Genomic DNA, 27,204 nt, shown 5'->3' with positions numbered 1-27,204 from the left:
CCATTTACGCAGGACCAGCCACCAGCCTCGGCGGCAGCAGGCGCTCGGCGGCAGAAGTCGGAGACCCGAGCGGGAGGTGGAAGGCCGGGCTGCGGGGGCTGGGACCGCCCGCCCCGCTGGTGGGGCGGCGCCGGGGCGCAGAGCGCCGGGGGCAGGTGCGCGGGGCCGGGACCGCGGGCGCAGGAGCGAGGGGGGCGCGTGGCGGGCACCGGCGGGCGAGCAGCTGACGGCGTCGTCACGGCTGCGGGGGAGTGCGCGCCCCGCCTGCCTCGGGAGGAGCCGATCGCGCGGCGGTGCTGCCCGTCCAGGGCCAGGCGAGCGGGAGAAGCCCGGAGCAGCCGCACTTCCGCAGGTAACCGGCTCCCCGCGGGGCGGGGGTCGCGGCGCCCGCGCTGGCCCTGCGCGCTGGCCAGGGTGGGTGAGCCCCGGGCAGGGACCGCCGCCTCCGGGAGGGCGAGTCAGCAGAAAACACGGATGGCGGTGGCGAGGGCACCCTCAGCGAGGCGAGCATTGTGATACCCGGTTTAAAACAAGTTCTTTAAAAAAAAAAAACCCCACTGACATTATTTGGGACTTCTTCCAGAACTGAAGTTAGTGTTTTAGGAAAGTCTGTGGCTCAGGGCTTTCTATGAACGTGATGATTTAATGGGTTTATCGAAGTCCTGAGAAGATGTGGTCCAAAGTGAGAGGAAAGCAAGGCGTGGTGGAGGCTGCGGGAGCCGCTCTCCTGGCCGCAGCCCTGGGCTTGGCGGGGGCTTGGCTGATGTCTCGCTTCTCTCCTAAACATCGCGGGTCCCAGCTGCGTGTGCTCCTTGCAGCCTTGTCCCAAGAGCAGCATTCGCGCAGGGCGCTGCCTCCCGCCTCTAGCTGGGGGGCTGTGGTTCCCCAAGATGACAGCGGCTGCTCCCAGCTCCCAGCTCCCAGCTCCCAGCTCCCAGCTCCCAGCTCCCAGCTCCCAGCGGGCTTGCAGAGCGGTGCTGGCTTCCCCCGGCGTGGAGCAGGCCTGAGACCCCGGGGAGAAATGCTGGCTTTCCCCTTTAAAACTCCAGTTCACGTTCTGTGGGGCTTGGGAGACTTGAACGGTAAGCTCCGTGGACCATCGGTTCCATCCATTGACGGTGCAAAAGGACCTCGTGGTGGGATCCTCTGGGGCACAGCCACTGGGCTCCCTTCCTTAGGAATCGCTCTTTGTGTCTGTCGCTGTCATCTTGTGAACAGCTGTGTTCCCTGTGAGCAGGTTGAGTTCGCACAGGAAGTCCTTTCTGCTTTGAGCTAAAAACTTTTAAAATTTTCAGGAAGATGCTCTAGATAACAATCAAGGAGGGAGCATGCACATTCCAGATCAATCAAATGCACTTCGTTCCACTGCATTTGGCTTCCAAGGGGGGAGAGGGGAGGGGGAGGGGGAGAATAAAACTAGAAAGAATGGAACACATTTGTGGGGGCAATTCTGCTGGTGTTGTCTGAGATTGCACGTTGCCAACAATTCTCTCTGGACATGCAGGGGGCCCTGTGGGCTGGGGCCCGGGAACACCACAGCCCGTCTGACAGGAACAGAAGCTAGCAGGCCAGGAAGCTTTTCATCCCATCCGACCCGCCCTTAATTTGTGGTCCAGGGTGGAAGAGAGGGGGGAGTACAGGGCTCAGCCTTGCTGTGCACGCCTCGGCCGTATCTGCAGATGGCCATTCTATGTGCATGGTTCCGTAGAAGCCTCCAGAATCTTTTCTTGGTAGAGCCTTGATAGAGTTGTTCCTAAGAAAAGACAGAGAAGCCACCTAAATTAAATGCCCCGCTGTGGCGCCCCTTTGCAGCTGTGGCCAGCAGGCCAGCGCTCTCGGCAGTGGGCGTGCTGCCCTTCCCTTGAGAAGAGCAGCGCCTCCTCCTTGATGCCCAGCGCTTCAGGGTGGGTGCCGCCCCTGCTCCGATGCTGGCACATCTTACTGAAAAATTAAATTGCAAAATAATGGAGGTTCTTTTATTAAAAAGAGAGTGAATCCGTGAAAATAAAAACATTGTACATTCTTCTGATGTTGTGGCCATAGTTGGTATATTGGAAATTAACCTATTGATTTAGATAAAAATAATCATTTACCCCCAAAATAAATACAGTAAATTTTTGCACTATAAGAATTTCTTTGTTACAAAGGGGAACATTTGGTTGTCTGCGGTGAGATGGTGGCTTGCCAGCTGTTTTAAGTTAAAAAAGCATTTGGTGCCAATCTGTAACTTCCTATTCCGATAAACACTGCGCCCCGTGCTCATGTATAAGGTGGGCTGGATCTTCCGTCTGTCCATCTGTGCATCTAGCCTCTATCTACTGACCTACCCATCTACCTGTCTGTCTGGTATGTGTATTTACAATGGGCAGATGTCTCTTTAGAAGCTGAACTGATTTCTAAGACATTAGTTATTTTTGGTTATGGTTTTTCTTGGAAAATAGCTGCTTTTCATCAAAAGGGAAGGTGATAGTTGTCATGTTGTCAGAGTCCCTAATGTTCTTTAACAAGGTAAATGTACGCATGCACACGTGTAATTATTAACTTTTTTTTAAATTGATTTCAAACAATGTTTTAGTTTTTATTTTATGTGGTTTGCAAGTGGCTCCTTTATTGACGAGGTAAAGACTCAGGACAAATGCCCTCTGGTTCCCTCCTCCTCTGCTCCTGCCACTGGCCAGTTCATGAAAGAAAGATTGTTTGCTGCTCTCTGCTCAGTGCAGCTAAGCGTTTTCCCACAAGTCAGTGCCTCCAAGAGAAGCAAAATGTGTGAACAACACACATAATTTAAATGTCTTCATAGTCACATTAGAAAAGAAAAATTAACAAGTAAAATTAATTTTAATATGTTTCCTTTAACCCAATATATAAAAAGTGACTGTGTAAAGATATATCAAACCAAGTAAAATAAGACATATATGCTTTTTCATGCTAAGTCTTACAGAATATCTCAATTTTGACTAGCCACATTTCAGGAGTTCAGTAACCCACGTGGCTAGTGGCCAGTACAGCTATAGATTTTTAGCCTTTTGACAAAGCAGTTTAAAAGCTGAGATATTAAGGGCCATTGCATTAAACCAATTAAACACCATCAAAAATAAATTTACATACGATCTCAAATTGCTCTAGTTGTATGGTCTTGAACCTCCTTTGCTTATTTACTTCTTTATCAGTAAACAAGAGGGCTGGTCAGCTATAGCCCCTGATTGTACAGACTGTCACCAGTGGACAGACTCGTGGACGGGACGATCCGGGCAGCTGCGTCTGCTGCAGCGGAAGCCGGGCAGGCCTCGGTGTGCATGGCCCTCGTGCTGTGGGACTAGTTTGCTTCAGGCCGGTCTCTGATCATAGTGTCAGCAGTGAGACTCCTGTCCCATAGGGGACCAGCCAGTGTTGCTGTCTACCTCCCTCTCCTGGGCACTGGGCGCACAGCCCGCGATGGGGTGCGGTGGGCCTGGACCGGCGAGGCAGAGCTGTGAGCCGTATCCTTCACTGCTTGGCATGTTTTTCATGTTTTTGATGTTTGTATCTGTGCATGTCACACCATTAGGTAAAGCCGGTGACAGGTGAATGCTGTGTGACTGGCCGGGAATACTCCCCCTGACACACGGAAGGCCCGCCCCTTGTGGAGATGCGGTTCAGCCGGGTGGCTCCTGCTGTGCCTGCTGAGGGCTCTGTCCCGGAAACCGTGAGGGGGAGAACGAGACGGGCGCTTAGTATGGAAGGAGCTTGTGCAGTATTCTAAAGCTAACTCATGTTTGGAAAGTGATTTTTTTCTGAGAAAGAGAACACAACTTTCTAGCCGGCCTAAGTGCTCACACGCACACGCACATGCACACGCACACGAGTCCTCTCTCCTCCCTTCACTTCTGAAGCGGGGGTCCCCGCACCCCGCAACTCGGACTGAGGGGCCCTTGGAGGGAAGCTCTCCTTCGGAGGCCATCTTTCAGTTCCGTTTACTGATAAAGAAGTAAATAAAAGGTTCACGATCACACAGAGCAATGTGAGATCATCTGTGAATTTATTTTTGAGGGTTTAATGTATTTACCTGTGACTTTTGGTTTTGGAGTTTACCCTCAGACGATATGAGCAGAGGGGAAACGGAGCGTGCGGCGGTCCCTGGACCGGACCAGAGCCAGGCGCTCTCAGTTCTCCATCGGACCCAGCAGCCAGCTCTGCGGCATTCTCCTTTTGTATAAACTGTGCCTCATCTTCTCAGCTCCACCCCCCAGCCACCCCCTCTGGCCACGGCGCACGCACCGGAGACCCGGGGGCAGCCCCTTCCTCCTTGCCTGTGGGAGTCCCTGGCACTGACAGAAGATGTGCTCCTCGTTTGGGCCCCTTTGGTCTTCATTGGGTTCTTGACCACAGAATGAATGAGGGGCCACAGACTGTAAAACTGGCATCGCTGTCTTAGTGCAGCCTGCAAGCCAAGGAGGGTGGGAAGGCTGAATGCTAGAAGTGACTGTGACCTAGATTTTGAAAAGAACCTAAATTTCCCAGGAATCACGACAACCAAGTGTCTGTATATTTTTTCTTCTCTCGGGTGGGTTTACAGATGACACTGCATCTCTTGTTTTGTTCTTCCATCTTTTCATGTTTAAATTTGTCTAAATATACCAATAATTTCAAGATGCAGAAGTAAATCAGATTAGTGTAGCACATATTTAAACATAAAGAATGAAAATGGAAATACAGGAGAATTTTTAATAATCTCAGAGGAGGAAAGAATTTTCTAAGGATGATCCCAAACTGGGATACTAAACAGGAGAAGTTTGTTACATTTGACTGCATAGAAATTTTAAATTTCTGTCCAGAAAAAATAAACAACAACATCACAAGACACATGACAGCTGGGAGGGAATATTAGCAACATATTTCAGATGAAGTCTACTTTCCTGAACACAGTGGGTCTCAGATTCTGGGAGTGTCTGAGTCACCTGATGGGCGTGTTAAACCTGAGACGCTGGCTCCAGTCACAGAGAGGGAGTCAGCACACCGACCGCCTTCACACGGGACAAGTGCCGTCTGTGCCAGCTGATAGGAAACGGAGCAGATAGCAAGAACACGCAGGTCTCAAGCCTACAAACAAAACCACTTTATCATGAAAAGATGCCCAGTGTCATACAAATTAAACAACTGCGATTAGATCAATAATGAGAAACAGATTTCTTTTTCCATCGGAGAAGATGAAAGAGTTTGCTAATACACTGGATACGAAAGGCCTGAGGAGCTCGCACTCTCGTACACATGGGGGGCACGTCGGTGCTAATTTTCGGGGATAGTTGCAATGTACCCCATCGTTAAAATGCACATACCCTTTGATCCAGCAGCTCCACGTAGAAGAGCGTATTCTACACAGAGTCTGAAAAGTCAGGATGAGATATTTATGTTTGAGGCTGTTCATTGAGCAAAAAAAAAGCATTCAGTGAAAAACTGGTTGGTAAGTGATGGAGTCCTATGCGGTGTTAAGAGCAGTGTGGCTCTTCAGGTAGCGAAGTGGACAGATCTGCAGGGAACACTGAGAGACAATGCCTCTCTCTCTCTCTCTCTCTCTCTCTCTCTCTCTCTCTCTCTCTCTCTCTCTCTCGATACCTATTGAGAGCTGCCCCTCGTTGACTAGGCTCCGCTTTTGTTAGCACCTGCTTCCACTCGCCTGTGACTTACATGCTCAGTGTCTGCTTACTCACCTTCCTTCTCCATCTGATTTGTGCTCTTGGCTATCCCTGGCAATTGAAACGGAAATCACGTTAGTCGCTGCTGTGCGTTATGTGAAAAGTGAGCTCAATCGAGTCAATGCATTGGAGACGTAGAGGAAATGGTGATTTTCGCATCGGTAATTGTTTTGTACTGTTCGCATTCTTACAGGGACATGCTGAGACTTTTCTCTCCAAGATTATCCGTCGGTATCCTTTAGGTCAATTCCAAATTCCACGCAGTGTTTCCACTTCCGTTACAGAAACACGGGCCCTGTTTGGGGCCCGGGGCCTTGCCCTGCAGCCCTGAGGCAGCCACCGCCTCTCACACCTGAATTGTAGGACCTGTGCTCGCTCGGAACTGCGCGTGTGAGACATTTGTTCTCGTTAGGAACTTCGGGCTTTATTTTCACTGAGCAGTGGAAGGTATGTGAACCCTAGCAGCCACTTTCAGGTCCTCTGCCTTCTGACACGCAAAGATCACAGAATTGCCCCCGGCCCTCAGCCTGGGCCCTGGCGGCTCAGCCTGACCGGACACTGGCTAAGTATCCCAGCACGTAAATTTCTAGGTGAGTGTTACGATGGCTCAGAGTTCAGCTTTTTAAAGGCACCTGTGGCTTTTCGATGAGTCAGAAAACATGCACAGGCACCCATTATTAGCTGCCTGATATCACTATGACATTTTAAAATAAATCTGACCCCTGAGAGTGCTTGGTGATAGTACATGTTGGTGTAAAAAAAATTCCTCAGCATTTTGGAGTCCAGAGCTCCTGGTCCAGTTGGTACTAATTTGCATGGGCTGGGGGTCCTCTCTGGGCCTTCCAAGCCGGATAGAAGTTCAGGGGCGGCCCCTGGAGAGCTGAGCCATGTGCTGCTGCTTTAACCATCTAGACCCGGGGTGGGGACCCTTTTCTGCCTGGGGCCGTTTGGGTATTTATAACATCATTCTCGGGCCATACAAAAGTATCAGCTTAAAACTTAGCCTGCTGTGTGTGGCCAAGCATTTAATCAACGCTCCCTAATGCAGGACCAGACCAAATGGTTTCCCAGGCCGTATGTGGTCCGCGGGCCAGACGTTCCCCAGCCCTGAGCTAGAGTCACAGTTCCCTTTTCTGTAAATTGGGGCTCCTGACCCCTAAAGCAAAGGGGTTTGAGGTCAGGCTTGTCCAGGGCCTCTGGTCACTTGCGTGGTGGTCCGGGCTCCTGGGCGCCTGCCGTGCTGTCTGACCAGAACCGGTGGTTCCTCTCGCTCACTGTCTGGGTTTCTCCTCCCCCTTCACAGCCTGGCTCGGGGCTGCTACCTCATAGTTGCACGTTGCTTCTGGGAGGGATGCTGGCCACCGGCATCAGCCTTTTCTAGTTCACCTGGTACCCAACCCCTAAATCACCTCGAAACAGTGATTCCCCCTCACAGCGTCCTCTGGGCCAGCCTCCCGGGACCCCGTCTTGTGTCTGGTGAAATCTGGTGCCCTGCTCCATCAGCACTTGCCTCTGTGCCTGGACTGACTCACCTCCTCACAGGCAGTTCTGACTCCAACTGAGTGCCCCCTGTGAGGGGGTGAGAACAGCCCCTGCGGGTACTGCTGTCATTCCAGCCTTGAGCCAGAATGCAGTGGCACTGGGGCCTGGCCCGGGCTGGCAGCCTCCGAGGACAGGGTGCGGGTGCCTGCTGGTAGCAGCTCAGCACGGAGGTGGCCTGCTGGCCTGCTGGTGGCTGTGGAGCAGGCACAGGAAACGGCCAGTGGTCACTGGCTGCCTTTCTCACTCCGGCGGCTCCTGGCCTGAATATCCTTTTTGGCTCATCAAGGGCATTGGCCCTGGTGCAGTCTTCTTCCTTCCCCTGTTCTCAGATGTCATGTGTTTGAATTTTTCCTCCATTCCACCGTCCACACCCACAGTCCAGGGGACCCTTGCAGCTCTGGAAACTCCCCTCCCCGGGGACCCAGGACACCCCGTCCCACAGCGCCTGGGTGCGGCACGCTTGCTCAGCCTCTCTGTGCGCCTCCCCCAGCACTTACACTTTATCTTGCTATGCCCAGTTATCTTCCCATTAACATTATACTTGTTCATGTCTCTGTATGTTAACATTAATTAAAAAGAAACCTTTAAACTTTCAAAACGGTACCACGCAGCCACCAATTCGTAAGCTCCAACTCACAGCCCAAGTCCTGGGAACTGTGTCTGAGCTTCTGTGCCGATGACGTCTGCACCTCATGCTCACCCCTGAGCCTGCAGCGCGGCTCCCTCGGCTGCCTGAGTGCCTCCTCCGGGTCCTCTCGCTGGGGACGTCCATGGCCTCCCAGCCCAGGTGCTTCCCACGGCATCCCCCCACCTCTCCTGCCAGCACCCTCGCCCCACCCGCCCTCCCCCTCCCGAGGGGTCTGCTGCCTCCACTCTTGTCCATCGGAGTCCTCGGGAGGCCCAGGGCAGCAGGAGGCCCAGGGCAGCAGGAGTCAGCCCTGCCTCTTCTCCACTCAGAACCCTTCGTGGCCTCTCCTTCTCCTCAGAGTGGAAGCTGCCTCGACAGGGCCCCTCCTGTCCCCTGCCCATTGCATCTCTGGCCTCATCTTTCTTCCTCCTGCACTCATGTTCCTTCCATGTTCCTAGAACACACCACGCTAGTGCCTGCCCCCTGGGACCTCTTCCCCCAGGCACCAGGTTTCACACTGTCAACAAATGCGCTCGAATCTTTGTGCGAATGGCCGCTCTCCAGGGAGTCCTGCTGGCCTCTTGCCACCTCTGAGGTCTCTGTCAGGGAATGGGACTGCAGGATATTACATTGATGTGTTTTACCAAATGTGCCCATACCATGAAACCCTTTATTTGGGAGACCTTTAAAATGAAAAAAGAATTGATTTTCAAGTTTAATTGTGCAGATAGGAACGCTTTTTAGGGACGCCTTTGCATTGCTTCTGGAGAAGTCATGGTGGAAGAATTTTTATACATCTTTTTTCAAAATGCTTTCTCGCCGAAACCGGTTTGGCTCAGTGGATAGAGCGTCGGCCTGCAGACTGAGGGGTCCCAGGTTCGATTCCGGTGAGGGGCATGTACCTGGGTTGCGGGCACATCTCCAGTCCCCAGTGGGAGATGTGCAGGAGGCGGCTGATCGATGTTTCTCTCCCATCGATGTTCCTGACTCTCTATCTCTCTCCCTTCCTTTCTGTAAAAAATCAATAAAATATATTTTTTTAAAAAAATGCTTTCTCCAAAGACAACTGTCTTTCCAGAGCAGGCCCTGTGCCTCCTGCTTGTAGTTAAATGCTGCCTTTTATGGCAGGGCCCAAGGGAGGGAGCTTATTTTTGAAAAATCCCTGCTATATGGCACACTGCTAAAGCCACCTGCCACACAGACACCGGAAATGAGTTTAGAACAGTTGCTTTTTTATAAAAAACAGCAACACACACAACTCATGCCCTTTAGTTCTGCAACACACATTTTCTTTGTCACAAGATAACTAGTGAACCAACATGTGGTGGACATTATTTTTGTGTTGCTCCTTCTCTTCATAAAAATCTATCTGTCCTAAAGGCTTTCCTATATATGAAAAATAAACGAAATATCCAAATGCACGATGCCCAGTAGCTCTGTGTGCTTTGGGCTGCACCGTCTTGGCTGTAACAAGGGGCTGGTGAGCGATGCGCTCAGTCCCTCCCCCTCTGGCCTGGAATGTGATTTTTTACTTCCGTTGACACTGCCATCCTGTGAGTGGTTTTCACATGTAGACTTTTCAGAAATGTGTTCTGGTTCTTTATGGAGCGCAGCTACCTTCCCTGCTGCACTGTCCCTTGGTTGCCTCACAATAATGTGTTCGGGCAGCAGAGGAAATTGGTCCATGTGCTCGCTGTGTCTGACGGGTCTGGGTGGGTTCAATGCCCCGATGGGCAGGTGGATGAGGCCTTCCCTCCGGGCACGGTCTTCCGGAGGCGGAAGGAGAAAGTGCCAATGCTCAGTACCCACAGCCCACGTGCCAGAGCCTGTGATTACTGAGAGCCACGCCAGCAAATGGCAGCAGAGGCACGGCAGTGGGTTTGACTCATTCGTACTTTCGCTCAACTGTTGGCCAATCTCTGCCCTGTGAGACTTGTAATGTTGCTTTGTTGAAACCTTCAGCATTATTTCCTATTTATTTCCATATAGGATTCAGAGGAAGGTATGCATTTCAGTTGTCACTATACCATTCAGTGTATTATTTTCTGTATTTTTACCACAGCAGGAGAATAAGTCTTTTCCAGTGGTTTGTGGCTTCTTGCCTTGCACTATCAATAAGAAGAGGATTTAAGCATTAAAAAAATCAAGTTTAATTAAATTTTGTAATATATTAGATTAAATATGATGTATTGTTAAATTTTGTTTAAAAAGCCTGGGGGTTTGTTTTTATGTTGTAGAGCAGTGCAGACCAATAAATACACAATGTTAGCCACATGTGTAATTTTCATTTTCTAGTGATAGCACTTTAAAAGGTGAGAAGACACCGGTGAAGTTAATTTAAATATTTGACTTTACCCAATGTATAAGCATATTATCATTTCACCTTGTAATCAATATCAAAATTGTGAGAGAGATATTTAACATTCTTTTTTTTTTTTTTTTTTGCATCACCGTTTACCCCCTCTGTGCTCTCCTCCACCTCCTCCCCCACAATCACCACGCTGTTGTCCACGTTCATGAGTTCTCTCTCTCTTTTTCTTTTTTGCTCAATCCTTCCACCCCCACCTCCCAACACTCCCTAACCCACCAGAGCTGTCTGCATGGTCTCTATGAGTCTGCCTCTGTTTTGCTTGGTAGTTCAGTTCATTAGATTCCACATATGAGTGAGATCATGTGATATTTATCTTTCTCTGACTGCTTATTTCCTTAGCATAATGTTCTCCAGGTCCATCCATGCTGTTGCAAAGGGTAAAATTTTCTTCCTTTGAGAGCTGAGGAATGCACCACAGCTTTTACCGGCTCACCTGCTGGTGGGCACATTGGAAAGCATTCACTCTCACACTCAGTGCTGTGAGCTCAGAGCCGGGCATCTCCGTTCTGCTGCATTCAGGTGGCGGCGGCTCCAGGTTGGGCAGCGTGGTCTGCGGTGGATTTAAATGCTCTGGCTAATCATTAAGCTTCACATTACCGTGAATGTAGGTGCAAATTTCAATTAGTCTTTTCAGGAAATTAGATAGTTTTGGTTTTGTCAGATCAGATTATACCCTCATTGCTTATACTGTATAATGTGATGCTAACTGTGCTCACATTTATTGTTACTTACAATCATATATTTTTACTGTGGCAAAATATACAGAACTTAGCATTTATCATCTTATTCATTTCAAAGTGTGCAGGTGCAGGGTTTTAAGCACATTGTACAGCCTTCACCGCCCTCCATCTCCAGAACCCCTCATCATGCAAAACTGAAACGCTGTCCCCCTGAAGCAGTAGCACCCCTCCCCAGCCCTTCACCCAGCATTCTGCTCTCGGTCTCTATTCTTTTAACTACTCTAAGGACCGCACAGCAGTGGGCTCAGACCTTATTTGTCCTTTTGTGACTGGTTTACTTCATTCAGTGTAACGTCGGCAGGGTTCCCCGCGTTGTAGCATTTGTCAGAACTGTCTGCCCATCCAAGGCTGAACAGTGTTCCATTGCGTATAGACCACATTTCGTGTATCCATACTGGTGGGTACTTGGCTTGCTCCCACCTCTTAATTATTGTGAGTAGTGCTGTTATGAACACGGATGTGCAAATATCTCTTCAGCTATATACCTATTAGAGGCCCGGTGCACGAACTCATGCAGGCTGGGCTGGCAGGGGAGAGGGGTTGCGGGCGGTTGGCGGGCTGGCCCTTGGTTGAACTCCTGGTCGAGGAGCCAATTTGCATATTAGCCTTTTATTATATAGGATATGTCACTTACACACCGTTTAAATCATTTTGGATGTACACCTAGAAGTGGATTGCTGGGTCATGTGGTGGCTCTATGTTTCACTGTTTTCAGAGAGGCTGTACCGTCTCAGATTTCTCCCAGTAGTGCGCAAGAGCTCTGATTTCTCCACGTCCTCCATGGCACTGTTTTACCATTCGTTTTTGTCTTTATGTTTTTAAATGGTAGCCATCCTAGTGGGTGTGAGATGGCAGAGCTGTGGCTTGGACCAGTGTTTCCTGATGACTCATAATGGGCTGTCGGTCATGTGTGTATCTTCTCTGAAGAAATGTCTATTCAATCTTTGCCCATTTTTTTTTTAGTTTTTTTTTTCTTTTTGTTATTCAGTTGTCAGAGTTTTCTATATATTTTAGATACTAGATCCTTATCATGTATATCTATTTTCTCCCATCGTGTAGGTTCTCAGTTAGCTTTCTTGATAATGTCCTTTGTTGCATAAAGTATTTAGTCTTGATCAAGTCTAGTTTAGTTATTTGCACAAAATCGCACGGGGCCCCCAGCAGCCAAACGCTCTTGAAGAAGAAGGACAACACTGCGGCTTCACACTCGCTGATTCCACGATGACGATGAAGCTGCAGGAGACAGCACAGTGAGGCACTGGCACAGCACAGACGCACCGACCAATGGAATGGAACTGCGAGCTCAGAAAGAAACGTTCCCATTTATATTGAATTGATTTTGACCAGAGTCAGGACTAGTCAGTGAAAAAGAATGGTCTCTTCAACAAGCGGGAAACTGGATTTCCACGTCAGGGGATGAAGCTGGGCCCTTCCTTACTCCATATACAAACATGGAAACAGATCAGGATCTGAATATAAGAACTAAAGCCACTCTTAGAATAGTTTCCTTCTAACTCTCAGAAGAAAACAGAGGGATAGCTCTTCATGACCTTGGATTTGGCAATGGATTCTGGGGTTCCAAAAGCTGAGGAACAACATAGTTCGTGATTGTTTGAAGGAATCTTTCGCAGCCACTTGCCAGTCCTGCACTCCTCAGCCAGTGAGTCGCCTTCCATTTGGCTAAAACCAGAAACCCGTCTGCTCAGCAGGCGCGTACACAGTGTCGTGCTCTGAGGTGCGGGCCGCGGCAGCACGCGAAGCCGTGCTCCTGGGCACAGACTCTGCGTGATAGCCACCCTCCTCCTCCCGCGTTTACTTCCCTGCAGGCTCCATGCGGCACGGGGCATGCGGGTCAAACTGGGCGGCGTGTCCTGTGACCTGGACGGTAGCATTGCTTATCCTGCCATGATTTCCCTTTAATTCCCCTGACCCACGTGCAAGCAACAGGCACGAGCAGAGAAGGCCCAATGCAGCCAGGCTCTGGGGAGTCTGAAAAGTGTTTCCAAATGCATTTTATTGGGCTCTTTGGGATTCCTGTCCATCATGCTTTCTCCAGCTGGAGTAGTTTCAGACAAACATCAATGAATCTTATTTCTGTGCTTAAGCTGTGGCTTATTTGCCTCTTGGTAATGAAACTCTGAAAGAATCATTTATTCTGCCCCTTGCATCCCAAGAAATGCCCGATTTCTCTCCATGTATTGCATTCGTGCAGATATTAAGAGTCTTGCACTGAGTTCCTGGACCCTCTCCTGCCCCGCCTGGGGGGTGGCTGCCTTACCTGGGCGCCGGTGTGGCACCCGCGTCAGCACCTGCACTCACAGGGCCTCAGTGGCTTCTCCACAGCGCTGCGAGACCAGGTTCCTGAAAAGAGGCTGCTGCTTTCATTTTTAAATTTAAAAAATGTTTTTATTAATTTCAGAGAGAGGAAAGGAGAAGGAGAGAGAGAAACATCAATGATGAGAGGGAATCACGGATCGGCTGCCTCTTGCAGGCCCCCCTCTGGGGATCAAGCCCACAGCCCGGGCATGTGCCCTGACCGGGGACCATGATTCCTGGTTCACGGTTGACGCTAAACTGCTGGGCCACGCCCGCCGGGCGATTCTGCTTCTTGAAGAAAGACGAGCTTGAAGGTCTAACTCTTCCTTACCATCAGGCACACGTTTCCCTCTGAGGAACACATCTCATTTTTTTAGGTTCAGCAATGAAGGCACCTGAAATGAATTTTTAATTAAAGTGAGATTCTAAAATTATATAAAAGTAGACTTTCTTGCCTAGAAAAGTATGCTCTGCTGAAAACGGTTTCTTGATTTCTTTTAGGATATCCTTATTGATGTTGTGCTATCGGTCATAGCCCTTACTTACTTAAATGACCCACTTTTATTAGTCGTAGTTTTACATACAGGCTCTCAAGTAGCAACCTTAAGTATGGAGTTTGTTTAAAGCTAATAAAGTTTAAATGTTATAGTAAAGACACATGTATTTCAGAAGAAGACCTTGCAGAGAAGCAAGCAAATGCCAAGGGGGACGGGCGTGTGACCTTCAGGCGGTTGCCTTTGCCTCAGATACCCCCTGCCAGACTTCCAGCGCTTTACTTTGAATGAGTTGAACTTTTTCAATCTATCATTGTTCTCTGTTTTAAGTATTTGTTTTTGGAAGCGGGCTCAGTTCAGCTATAATACATTGAAAGCTTGGTTTAACTAAGATTCTTCTTTCATGTCATTCACCTGAATCTCATTTCTCCCAAATGGCGACTTCAGTGATTCAGGAAGTCAAAATTCCTTTTCCCCAGAATTCAGGTCTTATAGGCGAGGATAGCCTCGAGGCTGATTTTCAGCATTTAAACGTCTCATTTTGAATTCTTTATTCCAAGAAGTGCATGTTTATATTGTGTGACTCTTTGGGATGAGCGGTCCACACCTTTTCCTTGATCCCTCCCTCGTGCATCTGTCTGTGTATCTGATGCTTAAAGTACAAGCGACTGTAGAGACAGTTTAGTCCAAACAAGTTCAAGAAAAGGAAAGCAGAGGTAGAGGGACATCGCTCCCGGCGGTGTGCTGGTGAAGGAGCAGGCCTGTGCATTATCCAGGGAAGCCAGGCCAGCCTCTCCCCACATGAGGAGTGACTCCCTCATAAACCAGTGGGCCACCCGAGACCAGCAGACGTTCGGCGAGACCAACAGCGTGGAAGAGAAGAACAATAAACAAACAGAACCGGAGATTTTCAGATAAATAAGAACATAAGAACAGCAGCAACAAATCTCAGGTAGCAACCTTGTTGAAAGCCAGTGTTGTATCGCCTTTCCTAAAACAACAAAGTACTTCTATGAAAACGGAAAAGTCAGACTACAAGGAAGACTATTGAAAATATAGGGGAGAGGATTCCACACAAGTTAAAGCCAGACACAGGGTCCATCATATACAACACAACTTCCAGGAAAAAATAGGGGTTGGGATGATGTATCTTTAGAAATAGAAGAAAATGTCTCTAAGCTGCAGAAAGGGTAAGGCTTTAACCCTTTCTCACCCTCCAGAAACCCCGAGCTTGAAAAGCAGCTCTAGATCTATCCTGAAGAAACGTCATCACTCCCAGAACGAGACAACACCCCAACTCTGCCAAAGAGAAGGGGAAACCCAGCTTCCTGCAGAGGCCAGAGAGGCACCCTGACTTCAGATTTCCCATCAACAGCTCTGGATGCAAAAGTTAAAATGACATAACCCTTAAACGCTGAAGGAACCAAGTGAGAGAATGCCATCTAGAAGCATTTACCAGTAATGGTTATATGAAAATGTAAAATGGATGAAAGGCAGTCACTGGTGATAAAGCACAAAAATTGGCAACTGAGAATTACGTAGGCAAAAAACAAGCAAAGCTAAAAAAATAGTAAAAGCTAAATGCTGCAGACGCAGAAATCCCGCTTTAATGAGCGAAGTCTGCTGGGCCGACCTCCCCTCGCAGTGGGTCCGGTCCTACTGTCTCCTTCTCCAGCGCAAGACTTTACAAGGTCCCCCTAATGCGGTGGATTGACAGGGCTTAGACACAGCCCACGGAAAAAGCATAGAAGACGATTTAAAGTGTAGAACAAATTGTAAATATTACATGTGGAAAACGGAAATGCCGGTGTGTGACTAAAAGTGCAGCATCAGTGACAGGACGGAGGCCGCGGAGGAAGGTGACTGCGGGTTTTGTGGGGAGATGTGGCCCAAGTCATTCGTCCAGGCACTGAGCGCCGGGGCGACCGCTTCACAGGCCCTACATGTCTGATCTCCACATGTGCACTGAAAACTAATAGCACGGCATGCGACTGTGGGAGAGAGTAAGACCCGTCATGAGAGCAATGACTGTTCTTTAAAATTACAATGGGGCGTGGGACGAGGTGGCCAAGTGGTTAAGGCGATGGACTGCTAAAATTACAATGGTGAGCACCAGGAGATGACAGCCGAGCCTCCGTTGCTTCCAGGGTGGTGATTTCTGGAAAGCGAGATGGGGACTGTGTGTGTGAATGGAAGAGGATTTTATCATCTTTTTTCTTAAGCAGAGACATGCGTTACACCATTCTCACTCGTTTGTCACAGTGTGTAGGCTGCACAGCAGGCGTGGTTTGGGTTGTTTGTGCAAGTTCCACCAGGCGTCCCGTGCCGTCACCTGCCTTTCTTCGCTCCTTCCTTCTCTCCTTGAAGACCAACCTGCGGCGCGCAGCCTGGCTCCCAGTGGCTCCTGCTTTCTCCCACATTTGCTCCATTTGCACACCCATCGCCAACCTCTGCAGGTAACCTCCACTCCTTTGACCCAAGTCACCCTCCGCCGGCTGTCCTTTCCCCTTTCCTTCGCCCCCACGTATCTCTACAGAGAAATCTACACTCTCGTCTTTCTAGTCATTCCGTCAATTCCCGTCACTCTCTGGCCCGGTGCAAAATGACGTCAGCTCTCATCACAGCCCCACACACCACTTACCTGCAGCGTGGCCGGCCTTACCGACCTCCCGGTCTCCAAAGGCAAAGCCTTCCTTTCCATTCCTGTGGCACACGAGAGCTGACACTAGGGTTTTTAACTGGGATCTGAGAATGATTCCTAGTGGAGTACCCAGTTTTTGATGACTTCTTTAAAACTTGGTATTTCATTTCCATCATTTAAAAAGAATAAAATTATTCAGAACAATCTGGACAACCGCAGGAACAGCTCTGTAGCCGCCACCCACATGGAGAGAGGCAGCGTTTCTAGTGCCTCAGGCGTCTCCCCTGCCCGTTCCAGCAGGTGTTTGTCGGCCTGTCCTCTGTGCTGTATTCTCTTCCTGCAGGGATGTGTTTTCATTCAGTATGTTGAGTCGATGGTATGAGTTCCCTGTTGTTTGCTTATCATTTCTGTTGTGACATGTGGGCTGTCCTCAGTATCTGGCTGTTAGGAGCAGTGCCGGGGGCTGTCACCTGTAACACATGCTCCACTGGGGTCCGTGGACCTATTCCTCGCTAGCGGTGACTCAATTTCAGAAGAAGCAGATAATGGCAGCGGATTCCTGCCCCTCCCAATGTCTTCTGTTTTTTGTTTTTTTTAAAAAAATAACAACTTTTTTGAAATATAAGTCACCCGATTAAAGTATACAATTCAGGCCCTTACAGTAAAGGCAGAGGGTATTGACGCATTGCCAGCCAATCAGACAGACATTGACATCTGTGTTATTGAGCGTTCTCCTAATGGCACTTCAAGAAGAGCTCCAGCTACAAGGCTAGATGCCCATTTTGAACCACCCAACATAGAAGCACTACGGCAGCGACTTTGTGTGACCCTCTCTATGGCTGGAACAGACCTTCCTCCCGCACAGATCCAGCAGTTGCACCGCATCCGCACAGATCTGTTACAGCCACCTCTCACTGACACCAGAGAGGTGCTCCGGGCAGGGCAGCCCCCGGAGCCTGCCCCAACCTCGATCCTTGTCTTCTCATATAAATGAATTTAAACCAGAGACCTTGACTGCATTGTGAAAAGCCAATTTATTAAAACAATTAAAGCACGCATCTTTATTGAAAAAAGCAAAAGCAAAGCAAGCAAACCTATGCATCTGGCTTATGGACAGGCTCTCAGCTCATCTGAAGAGCAGGTCGGGTGGGGGTCTGAGGCATTGTCTACCCTCCTGTCTGTAGGCTTCGGAACCCCTCTGCTGACTATTTTGGTCCAGATTCATTGTCAAGGTCCTTTTCTTTTTTACTTTGTTGAGGCCTTCCCAGAAATCATGAGAAGCACCTGGCAACTTTATCTCGCTAAGCCCGAGACTGCGGGCTTCTCTGTTTAGGGAGTAAAACTGCCCCTTTCCCTTCCCCCTCCCCCTCCTTTCCTGCATTCTCTCATTTTTTTAACCATTTGCTGGGTCCTTGGCTGGGGAAGAAAATGGCTGTTAGTTACAAGCTGGCTGCACAGTGCCCACCCTGTTTGGCCTTGTTTTAGCTTTCCTGTCTCAGTTTCCCTATTCCTCCTGCCCTGGAATCCTGCAACAGATCCAACAGCTTTTACAGAATCCTCCTGTTGCCATGACACTGTTCTCTGGGAACAGGCCAAGGTGGATAACCCTGACTCTGGAAAGTTCGTTCCTGAACCAGTGGTGAGTTTCAAAGAGCTGCGTCGAAGACTGAAGGGTCAAGATCAGATGACTAAGCAGCATCAGCCCAGATTAGATATGAGAGCTGAAGATACTGGTGAATTACAGAAGAATCAAACTACAGCTGTGGCCAAAATTGCACAACACAAGAGGAAACTCATGGGCCTTTCCCACCAAACCTCACAGGCCCTCGTCACACAGGAGGCTCAGAGCAGGAGTGGGTGTGCCGTCCATGCTCATGAAGAACCGTTTCGTGTTCAACTGGGTACAGTTCAGTGTGAGCTGGATGCACACACTCCGGCTAAGGATCGACTAAGGGAAGCCATGTCCCGAATCAGGATGCAGAATCATTCTGAGCATCAAATCTGAAGAAAGATATTACACAGATGCAGAACTGTTACAAGAAATCAAGCTGCATCTGGAACAACAGGAAAGCGTAAGCCAATTGGTTAGCGTCATAAAGATGATTGAGAAGATATGAAGTTGGTGGAACATGGATGGAAGGAAGCCACCCCATCAGAGGGGCGTCTTCAGTTGACAGAGGGCAGACTTGTGTTGTTTTGTGAGATGCATCTTCTTGCCACCTCAGGCCCCTAAGCATGACGCTGAGCACACAGAGAACAAAAGAGAGGAAATCTCTCCTGGCTGGGTTTTTGAGAAGGTTGCTGACAAAATATTCTTCAGATTTGAAATAGGTTGCTTCACGGCTCTTCGAAGACAGCTTTGTCCATTGAGTCTGTGCTCTTCTTCCCATAGCAAAGACATATGCAACATCAACTTCGCACATAAACGTATGGCTATGTGGCTGTTGGATATTTGTACTTCATAATATAAATGTACATTGACTTTTATATTTGTGAATTCATCTACGGGAGAATTAAAGAAAATCCAAGACTACTTAATGACCAATGTGGTCTTCTCTTCATTCTATAAAGATTGAAAATATGTTTTTATGTTATTTTACTTATTTGGAATTAATAGAACATACCTAAGCAATTAGGATACAACAAAATTAAACTTTATTACTTTTACAACATTTTGTTTCTTAAAACTTTTCATCTCTAAAAAAGATGAAAACAAATTCTTGATTGAATTACTTTTATATAATTCTGACTGGTGGTTTAGTTGATTCTGGGAGAATGACCATTCATGTCTACATAAGTATTAAATTGTAATCACAATTTAAAAAAACAAAAAAAGGAAACTGTGAGAGTGAACCCTCTTATCTTTTTCTAATCATTGGGAGAGACTATTGTCTTTTACCATTACATATTATTTGCGCTCTGGGTTTTAAATTATAAGCCCTTTATTTGATTAAGGAAGTGACCTTTTATTCCCTTATTTAATCACAACAAGTTGCTGCAGTTGCGTTTTTATATTGGTTTGTTCAAAATGGTTTAAGGTTTATTTATTTTTTTTTCATGATTGGTTGCTGAATTTTGTCATTTTTTGTATCTACTAAAACTATCATAGCTTTCGTCTTTTAGTTTATTGATAGGGTATACTGTATTAATTTTTGGATGTTAAACCAACTTTGTATACCTAGTATATATCCTACTTGTTTATGCTGTATAATTCTTTTATACATTGATGAATTTAATTTGCTGGTATTTTGCTGAGAATTTTTGTATCTATATAAGACATACTGGTCTGTAGTTTTCTTGTTATATCTTTGTCTGGTGTTGGTATCAAGGTAATACTGGATTCAGAAATAGTGAGAAGCATTTTCTCCTATTCATTTTTTTGGAAGCACTTGTGAGGACCTGCTATCAATTCTTCTTTAAATGTATGCCCTGTGAAGCCATATAGACCTTGGCTTTTCTTTGTGGGTAATTTTTTTATTACTAATTTACGATCTTTACCTGTTATAGGTCTGTTCATATTTTTATTTCTTCTTGAGTCAGCTTTGGTAGTTTGTCTGTTTCATCTACGTTATATTATTTGTTAATCGTAGGAGTCTCTTATAATCTTTTTTATTTCTGTAAATTCAGTAGTAATGTCTCCTCTTTCATTCCTGATTTTAGTAATTTGAGTCTTTTCACTTTTTTTTTCTTGGTCAGTTTAACAAAATGTTTGTTAATTTTGTTGATATTTTTAAAGACCCATTCTGTGGTTCTTTACTTACTGTGTTTATCCGTAGTGTGTTTATATTTATTGTTTTATTAATTTTCACTATAATCTAATTTTTTCTTTCTTTGGGTTTAGTTTGCTGCTTTTCTCTAATAAGGTGGAAGATTACATTACTGATGTGAGATCTTTGTTTTCATTTAATGAGGTGATTGTAGCTATGAAGTTCCCGTTGCGCACTGCTTTAGCTGCACACCCCCACGTCTTCTTGACATGATCTGCCCCTTGACATTCTGTCATCTTCTCTCCAGTTCCCCCAGTCCCCTTACTGCTCCTTTGTGATGCCCTTTACTGGCTGGTCCTTCCTGAAAACAGCCGGAGCCCTTTGCCCTGTCAGCGATGCTAGGGGTTTGACCTTGTGTTGTCTCACTAAATCCCATGGAAGCTCTGTGAAGGTGAGGTGTTACCGCCTGGCTGTGTGGCTCAGTGGTTGAGCATCGACCTATGAACAAGGGGGTTGTGGTTCGATTACTGGTCAGGGCACATGCCATGGTTGTGGGCTCGATCCCCAGTGGGGCAGGGAGTGGGGGGTGTGCAAGAGGCAGTCAATCCATGATTCTCTCTCATCATTGATATATTTTTTTAAAAGATTAATTTTTTTATATTTTAAGTTGGGGGTGACTCTCCCTTCTCTGAAATAAAAAATATACATATATTTAAAAAAAGATGAGGTGTTACTATCATCATCTTACAGGTCAGGCAACTCAAGTGCAGAAAGTTCAAGTAAATGACATGCCAAGTTCTCTTATGGGTCTGGGTCGGATTTGGCAGTGATCCTCTCCCCTCATGCTGCATGCCTTCTCCCTGGTTTCCATTGATTGCAGTGCTGTGTCCATGTGCACGGTTCTCCTGAATGCTGGCTCTATCCCTGCTCCCGTTCCGCTCCACGAGGTTCTTTCCTCGGTCGGCACGCAGGCCTCTCATCGCCTCACTCTCCGCCCCAGCGCTCTGCGAGGCCTTTCCTGAGGGCGCAGACAGGACAGGCGCCCCACCCGGTTCTTCGCCTGCCTTTGTTTGTGGCTTTACCACAGCACCTGCCCAGTGGGGTGTCCTGCCCCCTTCCTGTGCTTGTCTTCTAAGGCTGTGAGCTTCTGTCCGCTAAGCACCAGGCTTGCATATTGTGTGGAGGGCTTTTTCTTCTTTAATAGATGCTTGTGGAATGAGTGAGTCTGCGGTGGAAGAATATAGTTTGGGGAAAAACTGTTAGAGAGTTGAAGATGATCATGGAGTTATTGCCCCAGACCTCTCTCCTAAATTCAGTGAACTTTCACCTTTCACCTGCCTGTCTCCTGTGCACCATCCAGCTTCCTGCTCCCATGCCAACTGCTTGGGGGAGTTGGTCCTGCTGCCCCGGGCTGGGTAGGCCCCTTTAAACTTCTCCTTTGCAGCGCTGCTGTGATGTAATTTATTAAACCTTTGTGACATGGAATTTCCGGTGTCTGTCTGCTCCACGGGATCCCCGGTTCTCCAGGATCAGAGCCCTGGCTGAGGTCTGCCCCCTGACAGCAGTTTGCTGGCCCAGAGCCCGGCCTTTAGAGGAAGTTCAATAGATATTTCTTGGATTCATGAATTATAGTAGCTACAAATTCTTCTTCTTTGTGCTTCATCTTTGTGTTCTGTGTCTTGGTTGCCAGTTTAATAATGGAGACATTTTAGGTTGCCTGAGAAATAGTCATCAAACACAGAATGGCTGTGAGTTGCAGACCAAGAGGTTTTGGGACGCAGAGCTTGCTAAGCCACGCGCCCTTCCCGCTGCATGCGGCCCCTCCCTCTGGTGCAGAGCAGGGCCGCGTGGACACGGCTGCCCGTGCACAGAGCCCGTGCGGGGTCAGAGAGGTTTCACGCCAGAGCCCGCAGGCCACCGCGCTGTTACCAGCAGAGCGGCCGCCCGCAGCGCTGTGCTCTTGGCGTGCTGGCAGGGACCTTATGAACACTCCATAGGATCATCGAGCTCCTAAGCAGGCTCTCTCACAGGCTGTCTGTTCATGAACTTCTGACCTCTTTCTGCGTCCCCTTCGGCACTGATGCTTCTCCAGCTTCTTGGGAGGTTTGGGATTCCAAAGTGCGCGGAGAACCGCCCAGGTTTGAGCGGTTTGGAGGCCACAGCCGTTCCCTCCATGGGAATCGTGCCGAATATTCTGTTCTGGCCTCTGAAAATGACTTTGTCATTATTGGTCCTCAGTTACTCTAAGATCTGAAAAGTGAAAGCACAGTGGTGTCTGGAGGAAATGGCTGTCATGATTCCTATTAGTCTATAATTTGTAGACTTCAGCTACAACAAAACGTAGATGTTGCTTCATTTTCCACTTTTGTGTGTGTGTTTTATGACCTTTCTTATCAAAGAAGGGGCAGGATGAACTATTAGATAATCAGTATGGAGCTTGTGATGAAGACAACCCCGTTCTAGTCCATTGTAATGGCTGTTAATGGCAGTTTATACTTCTCTCTTGGTAATGCTCACCTCCTCTGATGCATAGACATAAAGCACCCGCACCTGTTTGCATTTTGATGAGTGAAAGGGCGCTCCAAGCTTTTTCGTTAACTGTCCACCTTGCTGCCGGCAGATGGCTTGCCAGCGGAGTGGTGCCCCCGGCACTGCGCCCGCGCCCTCCGTCTGCGCCCGCGCTGCTGCTGGCCGTCTGCAGGAGGGCCAGGTGCCGGCACGCTTTGCCTTGCATTTCAGCCTCACCTCTCACTGGCTCTGCCAGGCCGGGGCATGGCATTCCCAGACTCCTTCTGTGTTCCCGGTCTCTTCATTGTGACACCAGTTCTGAAAGGCAGTGAGGATTTCATGAGTTAATTCGGACAGTGAATAAATATGAATAGCCCTTCCTCCTCATTGTCCCCCTCCCCTGCTCGGAAAAAGTCACATGTTACGAGTAGAGTATTGGGTGTTTACAGAACTTCAGGTAAAGCGCGTGCTGTGACTGTGCACGTGCGTGTTGGGCGTGAAATGCCATCTCTCCGTGAGCTTTCCTTGGTCCGCCTCCCGGGCGGACTCGGCACCTTTCCCTGGTAGATGGTGCCCACGTGAGCAAAGCTGCTCACGTCACGGTCCAGTCAGAGGAGACAGGCTGCCCAGCTGGCCACCGGGTAGATCGTCTGCCTCTTTAGAAGGTGAGGATGGACTGTACATATTGGGTTAGAACTGAGGAATTTTTGAAATGAAATTTGAATGTTGGGAGAGCGAAGGCAAACTACCGCACTGCAGTCTCTTTTAAGCTGTCAGATATCAAAGGAGGGTAAAGCAATCCAAGTGACCCCTCTCAGGTACTTTCTCACTAATTCTCTCCACCTCTGGTCCCCTGTAGGTGCTTTCTGGCTGAGAGTTGGAGCCCGCAAGCAACATGCCAGAACAGAGCAACGACTACCGGGTGGCCGTGTTCGGAGCAGGTGGCGTCGGCAAGAGCTCCCTGGTCCTGAGGTTTGTGAAGGGCACGTTCCGGGAGAGCTACATCCCCACCGTGGAGGACACCTACCGGCAGGTCATCAGCTGCGACAAGAGCATCTGCACGCTGCAGATCACGGACACCACCGGCAGCCACCAGTTCCCTGCCATGCAGCGGCTGTCCATCTCCAAGGGACACGCCTTCATCCTGGTGTACTCCATCACCAGCCGGCAGTCCCTGGAGGAGCTCAAGCCCATCTACGAACAAATCTGCGAGATCAAAGGGGACGTGGAGAGCATCCCCATCATGCTGGTGGGGAACAAGTGTGACGAGAGCCCGAGCCGCGAGGTGGAGAGCAGCGAGGCGGAGGCGCTGGCCCGCCGGTGGAAGTGCGCCTTCATGGAGACCTCGGCCAAGCTCAACCACAACGTGAAGGAGCTCTTCCAGGAGCTGCTCAACCTGGAGAAGCGCAGGACCGTGAGCCTCCAGATCGACGGGAAGAAGAGCAAGCAGCAGAAGAGGAAAGAGAAGCTCAAGGGCAAGTGCGTGGTCATGTGAATGCCCTCCCGTGTCCCCTGCCACCTCACCTTCCCTCTTCCCCATGAAACCCGCCGCCGTCAGGGCAGCATGTAAGATGCCCACATGTTAACTATCGCATTTTGACTGAGACGTGCCCTATTGTCCTTAAGAGGGCATTCCACACACCAACAATAAGCCCCTCTCCGGAACCAGGGAATCGGCCAGACGGTTCAACGAAAACCCGTGTGCCCGGCGTGGCAGGGGGCTGAGAGCGCCCACAGCCTCTGTGGCCTCGTGTGTGTGTGCCGCCAGGAGTGGAGCGAGGAAGGGAGGGACTGCCCCTGCATGTGTGTCCAAGCATGTTCACCTGGGTCTGCGGGTCCACCACAGACCAGCCTTTCCTCTGCTCAGCAGCCGGTGCTGTCCTGGGGGAGGGGGCGGGAGAGGAGGGGAGAAGCCAGGCCAAAGTTGCTTTCTTCATGGTTCTTTAACTGGACTGAAACCACACGCCTCCCCCAGATGCTCACGCCCCGCTGACCTGTGAGCCCCGAGGGGTGCCCCCACTCCCTGGGCCGCGGGGGAGGCTCCGGTTCAGCCTTCCAGAGGATTTCTGTTCCCGTGCAGTGCGGGCCCAGGATGCCTGCCCGGGAGAGCGCTGTGGGGTTTGAGCGCGGACACCGCGACGTACGAACCCCACGGCACTGCCACCCTCAGAGGGTTTCACATGCGAAGTTTCCTTCCTTTAACCCAGGAGGGGGGCACCCCTGCCAGCCTCAGAGTTTAAACACAAGCGACTCACTTCGCTGTGGTAGGCGTCCTGTCCGCCCGTGGCTGTCCCTGTAGGTGACGGCCGGGGAGGCCAGCGCACATTGCTTTCTAGGTGGCCCGTCGGGAGTGCACACCTCGCCCCTCACGGACGTACTTGGGACGGAGTGGTCACTGTTTCGATGCCCCTCAATACACTGCATTCCTGGAAAACGCCTCCAAGTAGCACACGTCTCCCGGGTCCCATCAGAAACGCCTCCTCAGAGGAGTGCAGGCAGGGCCCCCTCTTTCTCCTCATGATCTGCGTGCGCCCTAGTCCTTCAGCCCGATCGTGGCGATGCTGGCCCCTGCCCTGCGGGCGCACGGGGCGGGCGGTGGGGCCGAGGCTGCCGTCCGAGTCCCGTTTGGCTCTGCTTCCTGAAAAGTCCCACTGACAGAGCCCAGTGCTCCCTTTTGCTCCCATCAGCATAGCCCAGCCCCTGACTCGGAGTCTCCTCTCAGCAGTCCTCCCGCCGCCCGCCTGGCAGCAGACGTGGCCCCGGCAGCCTGCTGTGGGCAGCAGCGGGCAGAGGTGTCCCGTGTGGGGCGACCGCACCCTCTGGCTCCTCTCCCTGCACCTGCCCCCGGAGCAGGCCTACCTGCAGCACTGGCGCCCCCCTCCTGCTCTCACCGGACCCTAAGTCAGCCTTCCTGGGGGATTTCCTCCTGTGGTCTCACCCCCTGTTCTAATGACTCCCCTCCCCCCACATCCCCCCCAGCCCCGGGGACGGGTCAGTGAGTGTGAGGTGCTCTGAGAACCCATGGCGCTGGCCTCCCACCTGAGCAGGGAGGGTGTGGGAGGGCCTGGGCGGCAGCGGGGCCCAGAGCCAGCCAGGCCTCTTCTGTCCTCAGGGACGCCCTCCTGCGGGCTGTCCGGCTCTGGGGCTGTCCCACCGCCGTCACAGGGAGAGCTACTTGGTGGGTTTTAGGACAGTTGTCTTGCAACCTGTGTCTACCTGTTTTCTGTTCTATTCTCAGAGAAATGCTATCCATTTTTAATGTGGCTCTGGGTCAGGTGGCCAAAGAAGCAGCACTTCCTGGCCAGAAGGGGCCTCGAGGCCTGGGTGGGCTCTGTGCTGGCAAGAGCTGGTGTCGCCACGGGCCTGTCCCAGCTTCCCGGGTGAGCGCCGCGTCAGCCGTCCTCTCCTGCTGACCGTGAGCTTGCCGTTGCCTCCCGGGCCGGCCGTGGGTTTGGGTGTTCAGGCTCCATCTCTGTGGGGGACACACGCTGGTTGGGAGCTTGCCGTTGCCTCCCAGGCCGGCCGTGGGTTTAGGTGACTGGGAGCTTGCCGTTGCCTCCCAGGCCGGCCGTGGGTTTAGGTGACCGGGAGCTTGCCGTTGCCTCCCGGGCCGGCCGTGGGTTTGTGTGTTCAGGCTCCATCTCTGTGAGGGGCACATGCTGGTTGGAAACCTGGTCTTGTTCCCAGGAAGCCAGCGGGGCCTCAGCCGTGGTCTGTGCTCCGAGGTCCCTGCGGGCGCAGGAAACTGACAGGATCGCTGCTGCGGCAACCGGCCTCTCAGGGCCCCGTGACTCAGGCTGAGGAGTCACCTCCGTGGGGCCAGGCGGTGTCAGCAACGACGGGGCGGTGGGTTCCGGAGGGTGCGGCCTCCATTGCACACGGGCAGGAGTGTAGGCCAGACAGTGAGCCAACAGCCCCGAATGGCACTCGGCTGCGCTCTGGAACTAAGCGTGGGCTCCATGCGTTCCCTCTGTCCCGCCGGCCTCCCTCCATCCAGTGCCAAGCCATGGGCGTGCCCTGGGCATGCATGCAATACAGCAAGACCAACCAGAGCAATATTGAATTGTTCATCAGATCAAAATTATATATATATATTAACACATATACTTTATCTTCCTGCATTTTTGAAATATAAAGTAGTGCATTGTACATACCCATAAGCTAGTATATTTGTTTCACGGTTTGTAATGTTTCAGAATTGCTCATTCTTTGTAGAACAAACAATATATTAAATATTTTAAAAGTTGCTTTGTGATAATTTTTTTCAAAATTTGTAATGTGTGGCTTTTACATAAGCTATCTGGAAATACCCACAACTCACGGGACACGTAGGCTCTCGAAGCTCCACCCGGGAACGCAGTGCCCACAAAGCACTGTGGGCAGAGCACTTGTAGAGCATGACTTTTATACCTGGGGGATGTCTATGTGTTTATTTATATTTAAGGTGTATTTATTGTTCCAGTTCCATTATCCGTCATATTTTAATTACTCTTCAATTATAAAAATCACCCTTGCATTCAGATTTCCAGCTGCCAGTGATGTTCTGAAAATAATGAAACATTAAAATAAAGCTTTCGTTCTGACA

The 27,204-nt window shown here is 49.7% G+C and overlaps 1 protein-coding gene and 1 pseudogene across 2 annotated transcripts; both read left to right on the top strand.

The window, feature by feature from the left end:
• On the top strand, positions 1-27,204 carry DIRAS2 (DIRAS family GTPase 2). 2 transcript variants are annotated; one of them, XR_004966652.1, is made up of 3 exons: positions 1-352; positions 23,479-26,153; positions 26,200-27,204. XR_004966652.1 is itself a non-coding variant. In XM_036302410.1 (2 exons), the coding sequence occupies exon 2, from the start codon at positions 23,515-23,517 to the stop codon at positions 24,112-24,114; it is 600 nt and encodes a 199-aa protein (XP_036158303.1). In that variant the 5' UTR covers positions 1-352; positions 23,479-23,514; the 3' UTR covers positions 24,115-27,204. The 2 variants fall into 2 exon arrangements, 1 of the variants encoding a protein (XP_036158303.1); XM_036302410.1 differs by having other exon boundaries at positions 23,479-27,204.
• On the top strand, positions 15,565-18,905 carry LOC118652508 (annotated as a pseudogene).

Source organism: Myotis myotis, unplaced genomic scaffold (genome assembly GCF_014108235.1).
Source record: "Myotis myotis isolate mMyoMyo1 unplaced genomic scaffold, mMyoMyo1.p scaffold_m19_p_31, whole genome shotgun sequence".
In the NCBI taxonomy this organism is placed as follows: domain Eukaryota; kingdom Metazoa; phylum Chordata; class Mammalia; order Chiroptera; family Vespertilionidae; genus Myotis; species Myotis myotis.
This window is presented reverse-complemented; position numbering and strand designations above follow the sequence as displayed.